Genomic DNA, 18,483 nt, shown 5'->3' on the forward strand with positions numbered 1-18,483 from the left:
AATACTAACATTTGGCTTTTATCAAGTGTGTTTGTAAATGTTCATATGTATGTACTTACTTTTATGTTTATTCTCATGACATACGAAGTTGGGAGGGTTTTTTTGTTAATGAAAAACATTTGTAACAAATTCTATGATTTGGGGTAGATAATATAAAAGTGACTACAATCTTGCATGTTGATATTGTTCATTCCATCAATATCTTTATATTTTTCTTATCAAATTATATTTTTATTTACCTGCTTTTATTCCGGGAATACATAGTGAACAAAATGGAAATTTTATTTTGTTATTATAAACTATTCCACAAGAAAAAGCTGAATGTTTATGGAAATTAAGCATCTGTGTGAATATTTTTTAAAATATCAATATGTGCTCACAAACATTATTACTATAATATCAACCAAGTGTTAAGTAGAAAGCAGAAGTTATTGTAAGTTTGGCATAGGGATGATTGGTGCTGAACACTAATACTTTGATTTCTGATAATAATTACTGTTCTGTTAATTCTTAACTTTGGAGTATGTTGAAAGCATCATCTTTGTAGTCTGATGTCCCATTTATTTAAAAAAAAAAGCAAAAATATGATTCTTCCTAGCAAATACAATTATCCTATGGCCTGTTGACCTTAGGTGACATTCCCAGAGTGTGTACGATGGATGACAATTGAGTTTGACCCTCAGTGTGGTACTGCACAGTCCGAAGATGTCCTCCGTTTGTTGATTCCTGTCAGAACTATTCAGAATTCAGGATATGGACAAAAGTTAATATCTGTCCATGAAAATCTTAATTCATGGATAGAATTAAAGAAATTTTCAGGATCTTCTGGGTGGCCTACTATGATTTTAGTGTTGCCAGGTAAGTTAATTTTACTCTTCTTATGTAGATGGTAAAATAAATACATTTGTAATAATGTATATTTAGTAAGGATATATCATCAAAATGCTTATTTAGTTTTTAGAATAATGTATTCAAAACCAAATATCTATCTGGATTGCAGTTGAGGAATAAAGAAGATGTTCTAGGCAGGAGCATTGTATGACAGGGTTTTAGAGGAGAGACAATTTTGAGGATTTGGTGGGAAAAGATTAGGTTGATCAAAGTAAAGAGTTAATATTGAAGAGTGTCTGTGTATTTACTCAAACTATGGAAGAAAACAAGTAAGACCTTTCATTTTCCTACTAAGTGTTGAATGTTGAGAAATCACTAAGAACTCCTTTCTTTCAAGAGAATTGGTGAAACAACTTCTGAGTTGTGTTAGTTTTTGTTTTCAGTCTTTTAAGGGGGGAGAGAGAGAGAGAGAGAAAGAAAGAGAGAGAAAGAAAGAGAAACAGCACGTAAGTGAGGGCAAGAGCACACTTTTGTTATATTGTTAAGTGGTCTCTTCCTTGAAAAGAAAGTTTTTAAGTTTTTAAAACTACATGTAGAACGTTGTGTTTTTACCGAGTAACCATAACTTGTGATCTGCCATGCTAACCAATTTGAATTCTGAAACTTCCTTTCAGTCAGACCTGCCTTGTTTGTTTGTAAAAAAATAACAACAATACAAAATACAACAAAACAAAAACAGACAACTACAGATCAGAGACATCCTGCAGGGGAGGAGGAGGGAAAGGGATCAGAGGGAAGGAGGGAGGAACACAGGGGACTGGGGTGATGGTGCACGGGTGCATTGGGGAAGGAAATTCTATGGGGACTACATCTGAGAGGCCGAGGAAAGCACATGATTTTTAAAATGAACAATGATGTAAAAAATAAAAAATAAATTTATAAAAATTAAAAAAAAAAAAGAAAGAAATCAGACAAAGCAAATCTCCAGGGTATGAGTTTGCTCACTTTGAAACAGAGAGAGCCAGTAAGGGTCATCTCAGTAGCTGACAGATTACTGAAAAATGATTGCTATCATGACTTAAATATGACACTTGATTAAGGAGATATTGTTCATAAAGATAAAACCAGTTACTTTGGCTAGTATAGCACAGTTCCTAGTGCTGTTTTTAGCAATTTTGTTAAAGTAGATATAGGAACTCCAAAAGCCTAGGTTTTAATTACCTGATTTGTACAGCTACCTATCTTGAGAAGAATAAAAGATAAGGAAATTTTAATAACATTGTTTCTAACTTTGAACTCAATATTAACTTTTTTCCCTTAGGAAATGAGGCACTTTTTTCACTAGAGACTGCATCAGATTATGTGAAAGATGACAAAGCTTCTTTTTATGGTTTCAAGTGTTTTGCAATTGGATATGAGTTTAGTCCTGGACCTGATGAGGTACGAATGAATTATCCTCTTATTCTTTTAAAGACAATTATATTTCTATGGGCTACTATTGACTTAAATTGTATTTTCTGACTATATTTAAGAAGTCCGAAATTTATTTATGGTAGAGGTGTACATTTTAAGATGTTCTGTAGTTTAATTTTGTACATTTGTCTATTTTTGCTACTTTTATTACATTGAAGAGAATGAACTCAAACCTACTAAGGTGGCTAAACCCTCCTGAGCAAATAATAAAACCTTATTTCACAGTGGGACTAACTAAATATTTCTCCTAAATATTTAAAGTCTTGTAATAAAATCAAAGTGAAAGAAATGATCATGTCTTCTCAAAGTAACAAATGGAAAATTCTTTGGACAATAAACCTGTAGGCTTGAACTTTATAACCAACTTGAAACAAAATGCTGAATCTTAGCCATCAGCTAACATATGCTTTCTTCTTGTTTTAAAAGTTATACTCCTATGCAAATCACATTTTGTTGATAGTCTATATTACCATCCAAACAATTTTCAAAGCAGCTGATAGTCTTTTTTTGCAATTCTACAGGGAGTCATTCAGTTGGAAAAAGAATTAGCCAATCTTGGTGGAGTTTGTGCGGCAGCTTTGATGAAAAAGGATCTAGCACTTCCTATTGGTAAGTCTGGTCAAGTACTAGGTGTTGGTTCATTATATTTTTTTTTTTCAATTTTAAGAATAGATTATGTTTATGAAAGAACATTCTAAAAGTAGGTTAGCATAATGAATTCCATAATTATATGCACCAATGAGCAAAATCTGCTTAGTATACTGGTGGTTTGGTTTTTTGAAATGAAGGTAAAAAGTATCTGCTAGGCTTTTTATTCACATATGCACACAAACACCTCCTTGCACAAATATATATATATATACTGTGTGCCAGGCACTGGGCTAAGCACTGAATAATAGTATTTATCCAAAAGTTTGAGGTAGTTGTTAAATATTATAGTGGACATATAGACAATTGGATATTCATTATCTGGAGTTCAGGGAACACGCAATAGAAATGTCATTTGAACTTAGTTGATATTTAAATACCTGGGATCATATGAAAGATGAGCAAGGAAGAGAATGCAAATGAGAGGAAAAATGTAGTTCAGGATTAAAGCTGTGATTTCCCAAAATTTCAAAGATGGACCAAACAGAATAAAGAGACTGACAGAAGACAAAAGGAGCACAGTGAACTTTTCAGTAGAAGTAAAGCAGGAAAGTGGATATTCATGGACTTTTTAAATCTATCATTGGTTTGAAAAACTTTTGTATATGCTCAGTAAGAAATATATAACAGTAAAATAAAGATGTAACCCTTTTAAAGTGAAGTAAGAGAATATAAAGTGAAGTAGGGAGTCAGTTTAAGTGAAGGTAACTGAAGTTTACAGGTGAAGTCACACAGAAATGAGGCAGTGTCAGGAATGCTATGTCTTTCTTTATATGGACACAAATGTGTATGATATTTAAGTTGCTTATTATCAAGATGGTAAAGATCTAAGTAAAGTTTGAAATATTTATTAATTCTGTTGTGTTTCTAAGGTTTTGTTTTCCTAATTCACACTCCAAAAATTAATTTATGTCTTCTTCTTCTGAGACTACCTTTCCCTTCCTTCTCTTTGGCCCCAATTCCATCACTATTCCCTTTTGTTTTCAATTCCCATGCTTCTAATGAGTATTGGTATATGAGAAAGGTATATGAGAAATTCTGACATCTTATATTCTATTAATTTGTGAAAAATTGAACTACCTGTTTAGAGAAAATTTGCCAGAACTGTCCAAATTGCATGTATATTTTTTGATGTAGTGATATTTTATACCTACTTATACAATTGCTAAAAAATGCATATTGAAAGAGAGATTAATAAAGCAGTGATTGTAAAACCCAGGAGCTACAAACATGTCTATCAGTAAGGAGCCATTTAAATAAGTGATGACACATCCACACAATGGGAATGTATGTCTGTTAAAAAAAAAAGAAAGATTGTGGATAACTGTCCTGTAGTTAACTATATGCTGACTGAGAAAGCTGTTTAAATTACAATACCTAAGGGCCTCCCTGGTGGTGCAAGGGGTTAAGCTCTGCACTATGAAGCAGTCTGCATGCAGCCTCTGCAGCAAGAGTTCGATCCCCGGCCGGCCAGGGAGAAACCCACATAGTGAAGCAGACCTCTCTCCTGTCTCACCCACTGCTCCCCTCAGCAGTGTATATCAGTCAGTCTGCCTGTTCTGTTCCCTACTGTCTCTGGTGAATCCTCTCACCCCCCTCCCCGCATCTCTAGCCTGTACCCCAGCTCTTGTATGCATAAATAAATAAATCTTTTGTAAAAAAAAAAAAAATTGTATTACCTAAGAAAAGCAAGTTGCAAAAAAATGTCTGTGTTGATATATACATTTGCACTCACAGTTCCTAGAACAGTACACAAACTGTTGACACTGTCTTTGGGAAAGTAACAATAGCACTTTTGAAGAGGTAGAATTTTTCATTTTATGTTTTTGTATGTTATGGATAGTTATAATTAAACTATCAAAGTAAATTCATTAACTAAAATATGATCTATGCAAGCATTAAAGGAGAAAAAATCTAGAGGATATCGTCACTATCTTATGATTTCCTGAACATCATTCTTGTTTACTAAAAGTATAGCTGTTATTAAAAATATAAAATATAAAGCCTCACATTCTGAATAATCAGTTTCTACTCCTTAGCTTTTATTTATATGCATATAAATATGTTTATCTTTTTACTAATCACCCAGTGGATGCTTTCTGCGTATTGTCTTGAGAATTGTAGCTTGCATTCACACTGTAAAATAAATTTTAAAATTTAAACCACCAAGATTTGTCCAGAATGATGATTTCATTTCAGTTTGAAATATAAAAATTGTAAGAAAGGTATAATGAATGCAATGGTCTAGAATAAATTTTATTAAAACTTTTCATTTACACAACAGGTAATGAATTAGAGGAAGATCTTGAAATTCTTGAAGAGGCTGCATTACAGGTATTGTCTAAATTTTCTATCTAATGTGTGCCAATTCAGAAGATTCATAAGATTTTTAATGTTTTTCATTTTAAATATAAATGTGTTCTCTTTTACACAATAGGTGTGCAAAACACATTCTGGTATTCTTGGAAAGGGTTTAGCTCTTTCTCATTCACCAACTATATTAGAGGCACTTGAAGGAAGCTTACCACTTCAAATCCAAAGCAATGAACAATCCTTTCTGGATGATTTTATTGCTTGTGTTCCAGGATCAAGTGGTGGAAGGCTTGCAAGGTATGTACTTTCTTTCAGGACTTGTCTCAGTCTTCATTTCTGAAGAGAAATGAAAGGGAAATCGTTAGAATATTAAAGTGCTGCCTAAAATACTCTGGCTCTCTGATTTGAACTTACTGCAGTATAAGTTGGTAGTTCATATTTCATAATATATTTTCAATACATGATAATTTTTTTTTAAAGATTTATTATTTATTTATACAAGCACTGGGTACAGTCAGAAGCACGGGAGGGTGAGGGAATTCACCAGAGCCAGAGCGGGGAGCAGAACAGGCAGGCTAATGAAGTACACTACTGCAGTGGGCGCTGCAGTAGAGGTCTGTGCCCCATGTGGGACTCTCACCGGCGGCTGGGGATCCAACTGGCACTGCAGAGGCTGCTGGCAGCTTCGCAGCCCAGCGTTCAACCGCTGCGCTACGGGGGAGGCATGATACATGATAATTTTTAATTGATTATTTTAAAATTTCCTAGCTAAACTGTTTATTTAAAAAATGTATGAAATACATAGTATAATTGCAAAGTTTGTTCATTTAGTAGTAATTAATATCGCTAAACTGTCATTATTTTTTTTATAATAGTCTTGAAATCTACAATTCAGGTACAAATTTAGAATTCATATAAAAACATTTAAGATTAGGCAATCCTATTTATTTTTGTTGTTACTTGCTTTTTTAAGACAAAAAGAAAAAAATGCTTTTTAAAATTTTACTTAAAAAGTTAGAAATGTACCTTCTTTCTGGTTTTAATTTTAGAAATACCGAAGTTACTCATTAGTTTTTGTAAACCAACATGGTGATTGGAGAGAAAGAAAATCTTTTAAGTCAGCGTCACTGCTGTCTTTTTGGACATTTTTATGTAACCTAAATTAATATTCTTGGTTATTTTAAATTAACCTTAGTTAAAATCAAGTTTCCTGATTTTAAAATTATTTATGTATTATTTTTAAAAATTAGAAATTTTGTGTGCTTTGACATAATTTTTAATGAATCCTCATTAACAATTTCCAAGGAAGACATGTGAGATGATTATCACTGAATCAGATACAAAAATATTGTTTTAGTATTTTGTGATAATAAGTATTTGCAAATATTGTATTCATTTCACTTAATTCATGTTAATCATTGAAGATACTGATGCATGTTCAGTTTTTTGATTGTTTCGTTACTATTAGATGGCTTCAGCCAGACTCCTATGCTGATCCTCAGAAAACGTCTTTGATCCTGAATAAGGATGATATTCGTTGTGGATGGCCTACTACTATAACAGTTCAAACAAAAGACCAGTATGGGGATGTGGTACATGTTCCCAATATGAAGGTGATTCTATTGGAATTTAATATATAGGATTATATTGGATTATATTAGAATTGCATCTATGCACATGGACTGTTGTAACTTTTAAAATTTTAGATGTGGGCAGGTATTTAGGTGTCTGATTGCTGTACCACTGTCTTTACATATATGTAATAGAGGAAGCTGAAAATTGTTCAAATAATTTATCTATATTATTCCTCAATTTTCTAAGTTACATGTTTTTGTTTCCTTTTTCACATTTTGCTAATACTATGATGATTCAGTGGAAAGAAAGAAACTGTCCATACAAAGTGTGCTGTGTGCACAGAGAAAGGCTTTCTGTACATGGTGATTAAATAAATCCATGAAGGAATTTTAAATTTTGTATATATATTTTTAAAAGACTCCTATAAACCCTGCATTTGGGTATAATTGAAATAACATTTAAAATATAATATTGCTGTTTATTAAATTAGAAATAACATGTATTTGGATTGTGAAAGAATGAAAATGGAAATAGGCATGTGCTAAAAATAGTGATAAATGTAGAGTTCTTTGGGTACTTCTTCCTTGGCATATTAAAAAATAATTACATTTTAGAGCTTACATGCTGCACTTATGTAAATTGTTTTAAAAGTTCTCTTTGATCTTACATTTATTAAGGAAAATCATACCCCATCAAATTAATTGCATACCTACTATGAATTACTCTATGGTATGCAAATAATACTCGCAAAGCAAAATTACAAATTACAAGAAAAAATAAAAAAGAGAAAAATATATTCCTGGTAGCAATATCAAGCTTTGCCATAAACCTATTCAGTATGCTCAAAATCCATGTCAGACTTATTTCTTATTTTGAAACTAGGAAGTGATTTACATATCTATTGATGTTTAAGTTTTTTATATCACATTATTGTTTGTGCTGAAAATAATTTAATCTTTTATTTTCATCCTGATGGATGATAGCACATCAAGTTTTGGGAACATTTTATAGTTACCAAAAATTATTAAAGAACTTGTTTGCATAATAAGCAATTATTTGAAACATAAAAGTTGATTTACAGCTAATATTTCAGTGAGATCTAAATTCTTTTTAAAGCAGTGTTACTGACACCTTTATTTTACTTACAATATGATTATTCCACGTAAATCTTATGTAGTGGAAAGAGAATCTTTACCTAGGAAATGAAAGAATAACAAAAATTCTTTTTTATTTTATTTATTTTTTTTAATGAATTTATTTCTTTTTTTTTTTTTTAATATATTTTTTTTTTAATAGAGGCATTTTTTTTTTTTTTATTTGTTTGTTTCTTTGTTTATACATGCACTGGGTACAGTCAGAAGCGCGGGAGGGTGAGAGAATTCACCAGAGCCAGAGCAGGGAGCAGAGCAGGCAGAAGAACCAAAGTACACTGCTGAGGGGAGCAGCGGGCGGCAGGAGAGGTCTGCGCGCCATGTGGGACCCTCCTCTGGTGGCCGGGGAGCAGCCGGGGATCGAACCGGCGCCGCAGAGGTCGCCGGCAGCTTCGCAACCCAGCGCTCAACCGCTGCGCCACCAGGGAGGCCCCAAAAAAAAATTCTTTTTTATAGAAGGAGTTTATATGCTTTTTTCCCCTTTCAGCTCATCTAAATCTTTTTCCTTTTTTTAATAAAAGAAGGAGTTTATGAAAGAAATTGGAATGGTTTTCATCTTATTACATCTTCCAGTTCTTCAGTGATTTACTTCAAGATTCATAATACATAGGCAAATACACTCTAATACTTAGGGTAAATATAGTTGTTAAAGAAAAAATTAAATTAATAAAGTATTTAAAATACTATTAAAATCTGATGCCTTAAATTTGAAAACATTTTTTTTTTCATTTTTGTGTTTTTATTATTACTTTTAAAGTTTGGCTTTTATTGTTGGCGACTATGAGCTGAAGAAGTTTCCAATACATTTTTTAAACTTCTGTGTTTTAAAAGGGGAACGATTTATATAATCTTAGGAGAAACAAGAGTATAAACTTGTGCTTTATATATTAGGTGGGTTTTTAATATTTCCAGGTCATTTTGTCAGTCCAAAAGCTGATCTCTCATAACCCCCACTAAAGATTGCAGTCATTTAATGAAACTCATTAAATTTTGTGCAGATGGCTTTAATCTCAAACTATAAATTCTATGAAATGGGTTAATAAAAACAATAAACATTAAGGGTATTCCCCAGTTCTGGGATGTCCCTCACTTAGTTAAGTAATTGTCACTTTCATTTATGCTGCCTTTTCTATTTTTGTGAAGATTGTGTTTCTGAATTACCTTTTCTTGTCAAAACAAAAGTAGTGTTTGCAAAGAATAGAAGAAACTTTGAAAGAACCTCAGAATGATGATTCCTGATTAAAAAGTTAAAGTGCTATTTAAGTTGTTTATAACTTTATGATTGCTTTATGATTGCTTCAGGATCAAGTTTTTTTTGCCAGTGCACAGTCAATCATACATTAATATAATATTTTGTTACAATTCTTGGATGGTATTTCTGAGTATTCTTTGTAAGACAGTCTGTATTTTCAATATCTTAACATACCATAACAAATTTGTGTCTCCATAGTAAAGGAGATAACAGCTATTCCCTATATATTGTTGAAGAAATTGAGTTGGAAAGTTTAAATTACTTAAATAGTTTATGTTGGTGAGTGAAGTGTCAGTGGACTACATTTTCTTTTCAGGGAACAGGACAACTAAAATTGAGATTAATCCTTTAAATATATGGAAGATACTGGAATAGTATGTATGTTTGAATTCCCTGATAAAGTAGCCTAACAATAGTTTCTCAAAGAATTCATTGTAGATTCATTCTACTATCCTTTTGTGTATGAATGATGGTATTTATTCTTATGTTTTGATAACCAATTATTTTATTCCAAAAACAAGGCCTCTTTTAAACTGTGTTCATTTCCATATTTGAAGCCATTGTGAAGTCATTCTGGCACTATTAAATAAGGTTAAAGTGCCCAGGGTGGATCAGTGGTAACATAAAATGTATAGAATTGTGAGTCCATAGTTATAAATTGCTTACTTTAATGAGTCATGAACAATTATATAATAATAGTACTTGTTTTTTGTAATACTTTGATTAGGTGGAAGTGAAAGCTGTTCCTGTTTCTCAGAAAAAAACATCTTTACAACAAGAGCAAGTAAAAAAATCTCAAAGGATTCCTGGCAGTCCTGCAGTACCAGCTGTATCTTCTAATACTGACATGACTTTTGGTGGACTGGCATCACCAAAGCTGGATGTTTCATATGAACCAATGATAGTGAAAGAGGCTAGATACATTGCTATAACAATGATGAAGGTATTTTATTATCTACAAAAAAATTTATTTTTCACTATGCATTTAGCATTTCAATGATTAAAATTCAGACACAAAATTATAGATCACAGAGCTGTTGTTGATCAATGTAAAACTTGAAACATAATTTTTAGGATGATGTCATTTTCCCCGAAGAGGATTTTCATTTGCTTTTGGTAGATGTGTAGAGGGAATTACCAACTATAAATCAAATTCACTCAGAAAGAAATTGGGATGGTTTTAAACTATATTTCAGTTTCTGTAAGTCCTTGTCTTGTTTTCAATTTACCATTACTCTTAGGACCTTCAGGGATTCAGGACATACTTATGCTCTCTTAGGTTTTGGAGTTCTCTCATGTTTCAGATTCATCTTATTGTTTTTAGATATTTTTGTAAAGAAACAGATTGTTTCAGATGCAATTCTAACCCTATGAATTGAACCCTATGAAGCTCTTCCCTGAACCGTTCCCACCCCAACACTAGAGGTAACCACTATCCTGAATGTAGTGGTTTTCATCCTCCAGACACCTTTTTATACTTTATTGTATACAAATTTGTACATAAACTATATGTAAAATGGTTTTGTATGTTTTTCAGAAGTTTCTAAAAATGGGGTCGTATTGCACATATTCTTTTGCCCGTATTTTGCTTACCTTGTTTAGCTGCAATTCATTCAATTGCTTTAAAATATTCCATTGTATTACTAGTCCATAATTTGTTCATTATTCTATTAATGAACATTTGGGTTGTTTCTAATTTTTTTCACAATATAAACTGTGCTGAAATACACATCCTTGTATAGATCATCTTTTGTACATTAGTTCTAAGAAGATAAAGAGGAAATTGCTGGATTATAGAGGCATACATATCTTTTACTATATTAAATGTTGTCCAAACTTAAACTCTCTTACCAGCATTGTATTAAATACTAGGTACTTAGTGTTCTCCTCAGTACTGGTTTCTTTCCAAAACAATTTGATGACTGTAATATGATTTTTTGCTTGTTTTCATTTGCATTTCTTGCTTCCCAGTCTAGTTGAGTAATTTCCAAAATGTTTATTGGCCCTTCAGATTTCTTCTTTAGTAAATGTCTTTATTCACTTTTCTTTTGTGTTGTAGCTCTTTTGTATTGATTTGTTCTTTGCATATGTGGATGCTATCTAGACTGGTTTATATGAATTTTAAATCCCCTTCTACCAGAAGACTTACCTTTTCCCTTTTTATAAAGTGTATTATTTTGGGGGAATTTTAAATTTTAGTGTACTCAAAAGATGCTATCTTCCTTTTTTTCTTATAAATTCTTTGATGTTTTATTTGCTATGTTTGGGTCTTTAACATATCTAGAATTTATTTTGGTAAACAATTGATGTAGATAATTAACTTTTTTCTCCTTTATGGATAGCCTTTCTCAGTACCATTTATTGAGTATTTTATCACAATACCAATTAAGGATGTTTCTAATGATTTGGTGATTCTTTCTGGTCTCTTTTGTAAAGGTTTATGAAAATTATTCATTTGAAGAACTGCGTTTCGCATCACCAACTCCTAAGAGGTAAGGATCATTTTTTCAAAGCACAGTGAAAATATGTGTCATCACTGCAACTAAAAATCCAATTTTTATTTTTCATAATTTAACATTTTATAGCACTTTAAAATTTCCGATAGTGGTTTGCCACAAATTTTATAATGTGCAGATTTGTAGGTAAAATGTTTTTATATTCAGCTGTAGTACTGCTGAGTACTAAGATACATAAAAAATAGAATAACTAGTATCTAAAATAATGATAAATTACTATGATTAAGTTTAGTTTCTTTTTTCGTGTTCTATTTTTGCTAATTATTTTTTCAATTTTTCCTTTTCTCCATTATCCTATTTGGTGGCAAATGGCCAGTTTGTTCTGGTTCAATATCCTACAAATTTATGTAGTTCATATTCATTTATCTAGTTCATTTTTATTTTACAAAAATCATGGTTCTACAATAGTACAAATTTTGTAACTAAAGTTAAGCCAGAGACAAAATGCTACTTCCCTATACTTAGATGAAGATATCTCAAAAGTTGGCTATTTTGACAGACAACTTTCTAGAATTTGCATGAAAATTGCTTTGCATACATTTCAGTCTATTTAGCTCTTCTGCCCATTTTTTTGAGGTGAGGAAATAACGAAATTTAGGTGTTTTAGAGAGTAGGAAAACATGCTATGACAGGACAGTAGGATTTTTTTTTGTCATAATGCAGTCAGAAGTTCATGTTTGCTGAAGTATCTTATAATGTCATCAATTTAACCAAAAGAAGATTTTCAATATCCATCTTATTTCTTTTCAGACCCAGTGAGAATATGCTTATTCGTGTCAATAATGATGGAACTTACTGTGCAAATTGGACTCCAGGAGCTATTGGACTCTACACTATTCATGTTACTATTGATGGCATTGAAATAGGTATGTGATTATATTTTTTAAGTTATGAGTTATTTAGTATAAAAAACTAGAATCAAAGTCATCTTTTTTGTCGTAGTTTATATTATAAACATGAAGAGTTTTCATAACTTGTCTGGGTCTTTATTTTTTCCTTTATACTGAGTATTTAATTTGTGCATTCATAAAGTCTTAAAATAGCCCTGGTGACTCCTTCCCTCCACTCCCTAATATGACTGGTCAGGTATGTCCTCCTTCATGTTACTCTACAACCCTATACATATCTGGTCTCTCCCCACTTGTAGTATACCTATCTTCCATTCCTAGATGTAAGCAGAAACCATTTCATTCATTCTTGTGTCTTCCAATCTAACTCAGGGCTTGGGAACTAATGATTGCTTAAAAATTCTGTTGAATAAATGAACTTTTTTCCCACTAACTTAGAAAAACAAACTGTTCTTTCTTTAGTCATGTTTTTCTTTATTTTTAAATTATCCATATAATTGGACAGCTGTAGAATGAGAAAGATAATGGTGTTTATCAGCATGACTTCCTTGTAACATCTTTCCTGATGCTGCTCAAAGAAAAGGGTCCCTGTGATCAGATAGATTTAGACAACCTAGTGTTTCCAGCCTCACCTAGACATCCATTTAATTTATATTCACATATTAGGGATTCTAAGAAGTCTGAAGTTAATTATCTTTGCCTAATTTTGTTTAATCCTTATTATGAGACCCTTAGATCTGGGAGGGAGATAGTCTACTGATAAAGTAATACAAATTATTCCACCAAAATATCCTTTGGGAAACTTTAAGTAGTTTGTTTTTGTAAAGAAGGTAAGGAGTTACTCTACCTAGATGCAACTAAGTAGAATCAGAATATCAAATTCATCTATACCATCCAAAGAAATCCCCAACCATTGTTGTACACACCTTCATTTCAATGTACACATAAAGCCTTTTTGTTCAGCAGACTCTAATGGTTCTTAGCAAAACATTGTTCTAGGTAATACTACTCCTGTCAAGTGTTACCAGTTTACCAGTGATTGTAAAATAAAACAAGAGAACAAAGTTCTATAAAGTAGAGTATAGGGGACAACATAAAAGAGGTTCAGATTACCTGTCTATAACATTAAAAGAAAATAAATTAAAAAAACCTTTTCATTATGATAGCTTTCAAACATATTTAAAATTAGAGAGACTTATTAATAAACATTTATGTATAAAAAAACAAGGTTCAAATTACAGCAGCAATTCAGAAATTGAAGTAGTCAAGGATGGCTTCATCTTCATTAATAGTGGGGTGGAGGAAACATACACAGTAGAAAAGAAAAATCCACTTTGTGTTTTGGAAGGACCGAAGAAAAACAGTTGTATTACTTAAAATTATCCATTTTCTTTCCTACCTTCATAACTCAGATTTCTACCAAGGTGACCAAACCTGTCTGTAGAATAGGACCTTGCTTAACCATAGGCAAGGTCACGTAACATTACAATGATAATAAACGGCCAACATTTATTTAGCATTTAATATAATTTGACTGTTTTGTGCCTACCTTACACATACTAAATCATTTCACTCCCACAACAGCTCAATGAGATAGGTCCTATTCTCCTTCCCATTTTATAGATAAAAATGTTGACATTCATTGAGTCAAACAATTAGCAGCAAATGTAGGAACAAACAAGATAACTAACATAAGAACCCTAGCTTTTAACCATCGTGTTGTACTGCCTCTTAGTCATAAAAAAAATTACTGTAGATAATACAAGATTATTTGATGTTGTGAGATTATGTTTAATTACAAGGGTTTCTTTTTTATTATTTAGATTTTTGTTCTCAATCGTATTTTCCAATTGAAGAATGCTAACCTCATCTTTTTATCTTGAACTCCTGAAACTCCCATTTGAAATCTCAGCACCATTTTAAAAGCATTTCTCCTTTTTGCATATTAGATAGGAATCATCTTAAAAAGACAGAATTAAGCTATTTGTTTTAATTATTAAAAATAGTCTGTGGGGGGGAAAATAGCCTGTGAATGTTTATATGATTAGGTTAATGGTCTTCCCTCCCTTCTATTCTCAAATGTTACAGTCCCCTTTCTTTACTTTCAGATGCTGGCCTAGAAGTAAAAGTAAAAGACCCTCCAAAAGGGATGATACCACCAGGAACTCAGCTGGTCAAACCAAAGACAGAACCTCAACCAAATAAGGTTAGGTTAAGAAGTCAGAATGTGAATCTGTCAGAGATCTGTTAATTTTTTTCATTGATGCTTCAAGGAGACCGTTAAATACCTACCATTTACTTGATTTCAGTATTTGATTTCTAAATATCTCCAAATAAATTTGAAGGGTAGTTAGTGGTAATTCTGATCATTTCTAAATTGGAGGGCCTATACTTTTTGGCTTCTTTGTATTATGCTACAGCAATTTATAGGCCTTCTGTTCTTTCTGTTTGAAAATTGACAGTTAAGAAAAAACCTACTGAGGGCCTCCCCGGTGGCGCAGCGGTTGAGCGCTGGGTTGCGAAGCTGCCCGCGGCCTCTGCGGCGCCGGTTCGATCCCCGGCTGCTTCCCGGCCACCGGAGGAGGGTCCCGCATGGCGCGCAGACCTCTCCTGCCACCCGCTGCTCCCCTCAGCAGTGTATTTCGGTCCTTCTGCTTGCTCTGCTCCCCGCTCTGGCTCTGGTGAATTCTCTCACCCTCCCGCGCTTCTGACTGTACCCAGTGCATGTATAAACAAACAAACAAAGAAAGAAAGAAAGAAAGAAAACATGCCTCTATAAAAAAAAAAATTAAAAAAAAAAAAAAGAAAAAAAAACTACTGAAATTAAGTGTGTAAAATTTGCAAGGTTAAAGTGTTTTATACTGTAACAAGGTAATTTCCTAACATCTAAAGAACAACTATAAGACTTCTGGTAAACTACTTTTTAAAAAGGAAATATTGGTAATAGAATTTGATCATTCCTTCCCAAAAGTAAAAATAAAGAAGACCCTTTTTTCCACTTTATCATGTTTTCAAAATTTAGAAAGGAACTTTGAAATATTAATAACGTCCTAATATTTTTCTTAATACTTGCAAATTTCCATTATAAATAAACCACTGTTATTTGCCAAGGGAAACGAGATACAAATAATTCTGGAAACTACCTCAGAATTATAGTGTCGGCAAATCGGTGTAATTTTATATCTTACTACCTACAGGATCTCTATTCCATGACTTCCCTTGTCTCACTATTTCTGTCTTTACCTTTTTCAGGTTCGAAAATTTGTGGCCAGGGACAGTGCAGGACTGCGTATCCGAAGCCACCCTTCCCTTCAGAGTGAACAGATCGGAATAGTGAAAGTCAATGGAACTATCACTTTTATTGATGAGGTAATTTTTAAGAAAACAGTTGGTAATAAATTTTAGAAAGAAAGTGTTTGTATTATTTGCCCAATAAAGCTACTAGGTTTTATGTTTTAAGCAGTTTGGGAAATATTTGGAAAATTGATTTGCAGAATTGAGTCTCAAACATTTTATTTTTCTTTATCAATAAAAAAAAATCACTAAAGTTATATATTTAACATGAAAGTAACTCAGTTAATACAGTACTCATAACTTGTAAAAATACTCATTGAAAACTAGTATAGTTTTTCTTGAATTTCTTTAATGTTTGTTTTTAAATGTGCTTATTTTATTGCTTTTAGGCAGTATATGTTTCTAGTAATACAACTACGTAACTTCTGATTAAAATCTAAATTGAGGGAAAGGAAGACATGTTCTTTTGGAAAACATCTCATTATACTGTTTAAGTGATCTTAAAGTGTGATTTCTTTGTGCTTTAACTCTTAAGTGATGTTTTTATAATCTCACCCTGTAAACTATCATTGATTTGACATTCCTTGTTGCTTTTTTTTCTTAAAGGTTCTCTCATACTTACTTGTGGTCTACAGGAACTATATACTTAATCTCTATGTCCTGCATTTGCCTACTTTGTATCCCCTCTGCCCTGTTTAACCTCATAGAAGTTACAGGAGGGTATGGCTTGTTTCTGTTGCTTATTTCCCATAGATCCACAATGATGATGGTGTGTGGCTGAGGCTGAATGATGAGACAATTAAGAAGTATGTACCTAATATGAATGGTTACACAGAAGCCTGGTGCCTCTCTTTTAACCAACATCTTGGCAAGAGCCTTCTGGTCCCTGTTGACGTAAGTAAAAGGTGGCTTTAAAGGCGTTACAGGTTTATTCTGTCCTCATTACAGGACTTTCTTTAATTAAGGCTTTTCAGTTCTGAGGTAAACCACAACTAAATACTCTGTAAGTACTTTGTAAGTGCTTTAATTCTTAAGGACTTCTTTGTAATGAAAGTAGAGTTTGGTAATGCTAAGGACCTTATTACTTATTACCATCCAGCATGGGCAAGAAGCAGTAAATTAAAACAAGGCCTACTTCATTTCTTTCAGAGAAGTAGAGAATGAGAATGGTTGCATTTCCCCCAACCACTGCAACCACTTTTATATTTACACTATTATCTGGGTGGATTTTAAACTAGAAATCTATGAATTCAGTATTTTATATATTCAAAAACATGTATAATATATTTTTTATGTGGTCTTTTTGTATTTGTTCTGTGTTTTGTCTAAATTTAAGTCTTTTGTTTCTAGCCTTTAGCACTATTGTGTTCAAATAAATGTATTTTTAGATTTATTGTGTTTTCGTTGAATTTAGTGTCTTGAGAGAATTCCTTGAGTCTCTTTGATAAAGAATACTTAGAATTAGTGTTCACAAGATGTCTGTATCATAAACTATGATATTAACCCACATCTCTTTTTTTGTAATTTAAGTAGGAAAGTATGATTTTTCTTTTTTTTCATCAACGTAAATTTATATGTTCTTCATGATACTTCTAACAAACAATACTGGTAAAAAAAAATTTTTTTTAAATGTAGTCTTTAAAACAGTCAAATTCCTTAAATTTCAATGTATAAAATTTATTTATTATATCAAACTATTTAGGGTATTATTTGTTTTTCTTCTTGGAGGACTAATATCCTCCAAATGGGGAGAAGTTAAATAAGGAAGAAAATTATGGAACTTGTGTTTTATTTCTTGATTACATTCCTTTTTGTATTCTTTGTGGTTTATGAAAACACAGAGGGGACAGATATCTATATGTATTTTTTACTTAATAGGTATATGATAAAGTTTTGAGTATATTGACTTTTAGTCAGATTAAGCTAAATAATGACAAATCTATAATTAAAATATAAAGTCTTAAACAAACCACAACTTCTTAACTTTCCCTCAGATTTATTTCTATAGTTAAAAATGAAAAGCATTTTCCTCTGGAAAAAAGAACGTACTCTGGAAGAGAAATAATTTTCTGTTATTCTAACCAAATATTTCTAAGATATGGTAATTGTTTTCTAAATGAATAACTATAACTGTTAATCCTCTATTCTGTGTGGTATTTTCAGTTTTCAAAACTCTAATAAATTTAGACTTTTGTACATTTTAAGTTACTAATAAGACTGTTTTCAGTTATGTTGATCTTTATTACCTCCTTCCATTCATTTGAGGAGATGCTTTTGAAAGAGGAGGGTAATTCACACAGATAAAACATGAAAATAAACAGAGGTAAAGGAAGTTCAAGAAGTACTGTGTGTCTAAGTTTTAAATCTCATGGTTTCATGCTGGGATATTGGTGTTTTTAACACCATGCAAGAGACAATTTGTCGTAAACAGTCTTTTAAAATCAGAGAGAGAAAGGTAGTAACAAAAGTGAAAGAGAAAGCTAAATGGAATGATCCATACAAATAACCTGTTGACAGGTTTTTCTCTAGAACGTGAATGAGATTTTCACTGACTTGAAAAATCTAGATGTAGAATATTGGAT

At 32.1% G+C, this 18,483-nt stretch overlaps 1 protein-coding gene across 11 annotated transcripts in view; it reads left to right on the forward strand.

The window, feature by feature from the left end:
- The window catches only part of MYCBP2 (MYC binding protein 2), a 205,525-nt gene that overhangs the window by 117,166 nt on the left and 69,876 nt on the right, over positions 1–18,483 (forward strand). For all 11 annotated transcript variants that reach the window (XM_037528896.2, XM_054701446.1, XM_054701447.1 and 8 more), the window contains exons 41-52: positions 633–858; positions 2,153–2,271; positions 2,826–2,913; positions 5,237–5,286; positions 5,390–5,562; positions 6,734–6,878; positions 9,971–10,186; positions 11,680–11,735; positions 12,510–12,625; positions 14,716–14,813; positions 15,860–15,976; positions 16,655–16,795. In XM_037528896.2, coding sequence (XP_037384793.1) covers positions 633–858; positions 2,153–2,271; positions 2,826–2,913; positions 5,237–5,286; positions 5,390–5,562; positions 6,734–6,878; positions 9,971–10,186; positions 11,680–11,735; positions 12,510–12,625; positions 14,716–14,813; positions 15,860–15,976; positions 16,655–16,795 — 1,545 coding nt within the window. The remainder of the gene's footprint in view (positions 1–632; positions 859–2,152; positions 2,272–2,825; positions 2,914–5,236; positions 5,287–5,389; positions 5,563–6,733; positions 6,879–9,970; positions 10,187–11,679; positions 11,736–12,509; positions 12,626–14,715; positions 14,814–15,859; positions 15,977–16,654; positions 16,796–18,483) is intronic.

This window comes from Talpa occidentalis, unplaced genomic scaffold (assembly GCF_014898055.3).
Source record: "Talpa occidentalis isolate TD23 unplaced genomic scaffold, MPIMG_talOcc4v2.1 talOcc4.5, whole genome shotgun sequence".
NCBI classification, from domain to species: Eukaryota; Metazoa; Chordata; class Mammalia; order Eulipotyphla; family Talpidae; genus Talpa; species Talpa occidentalis.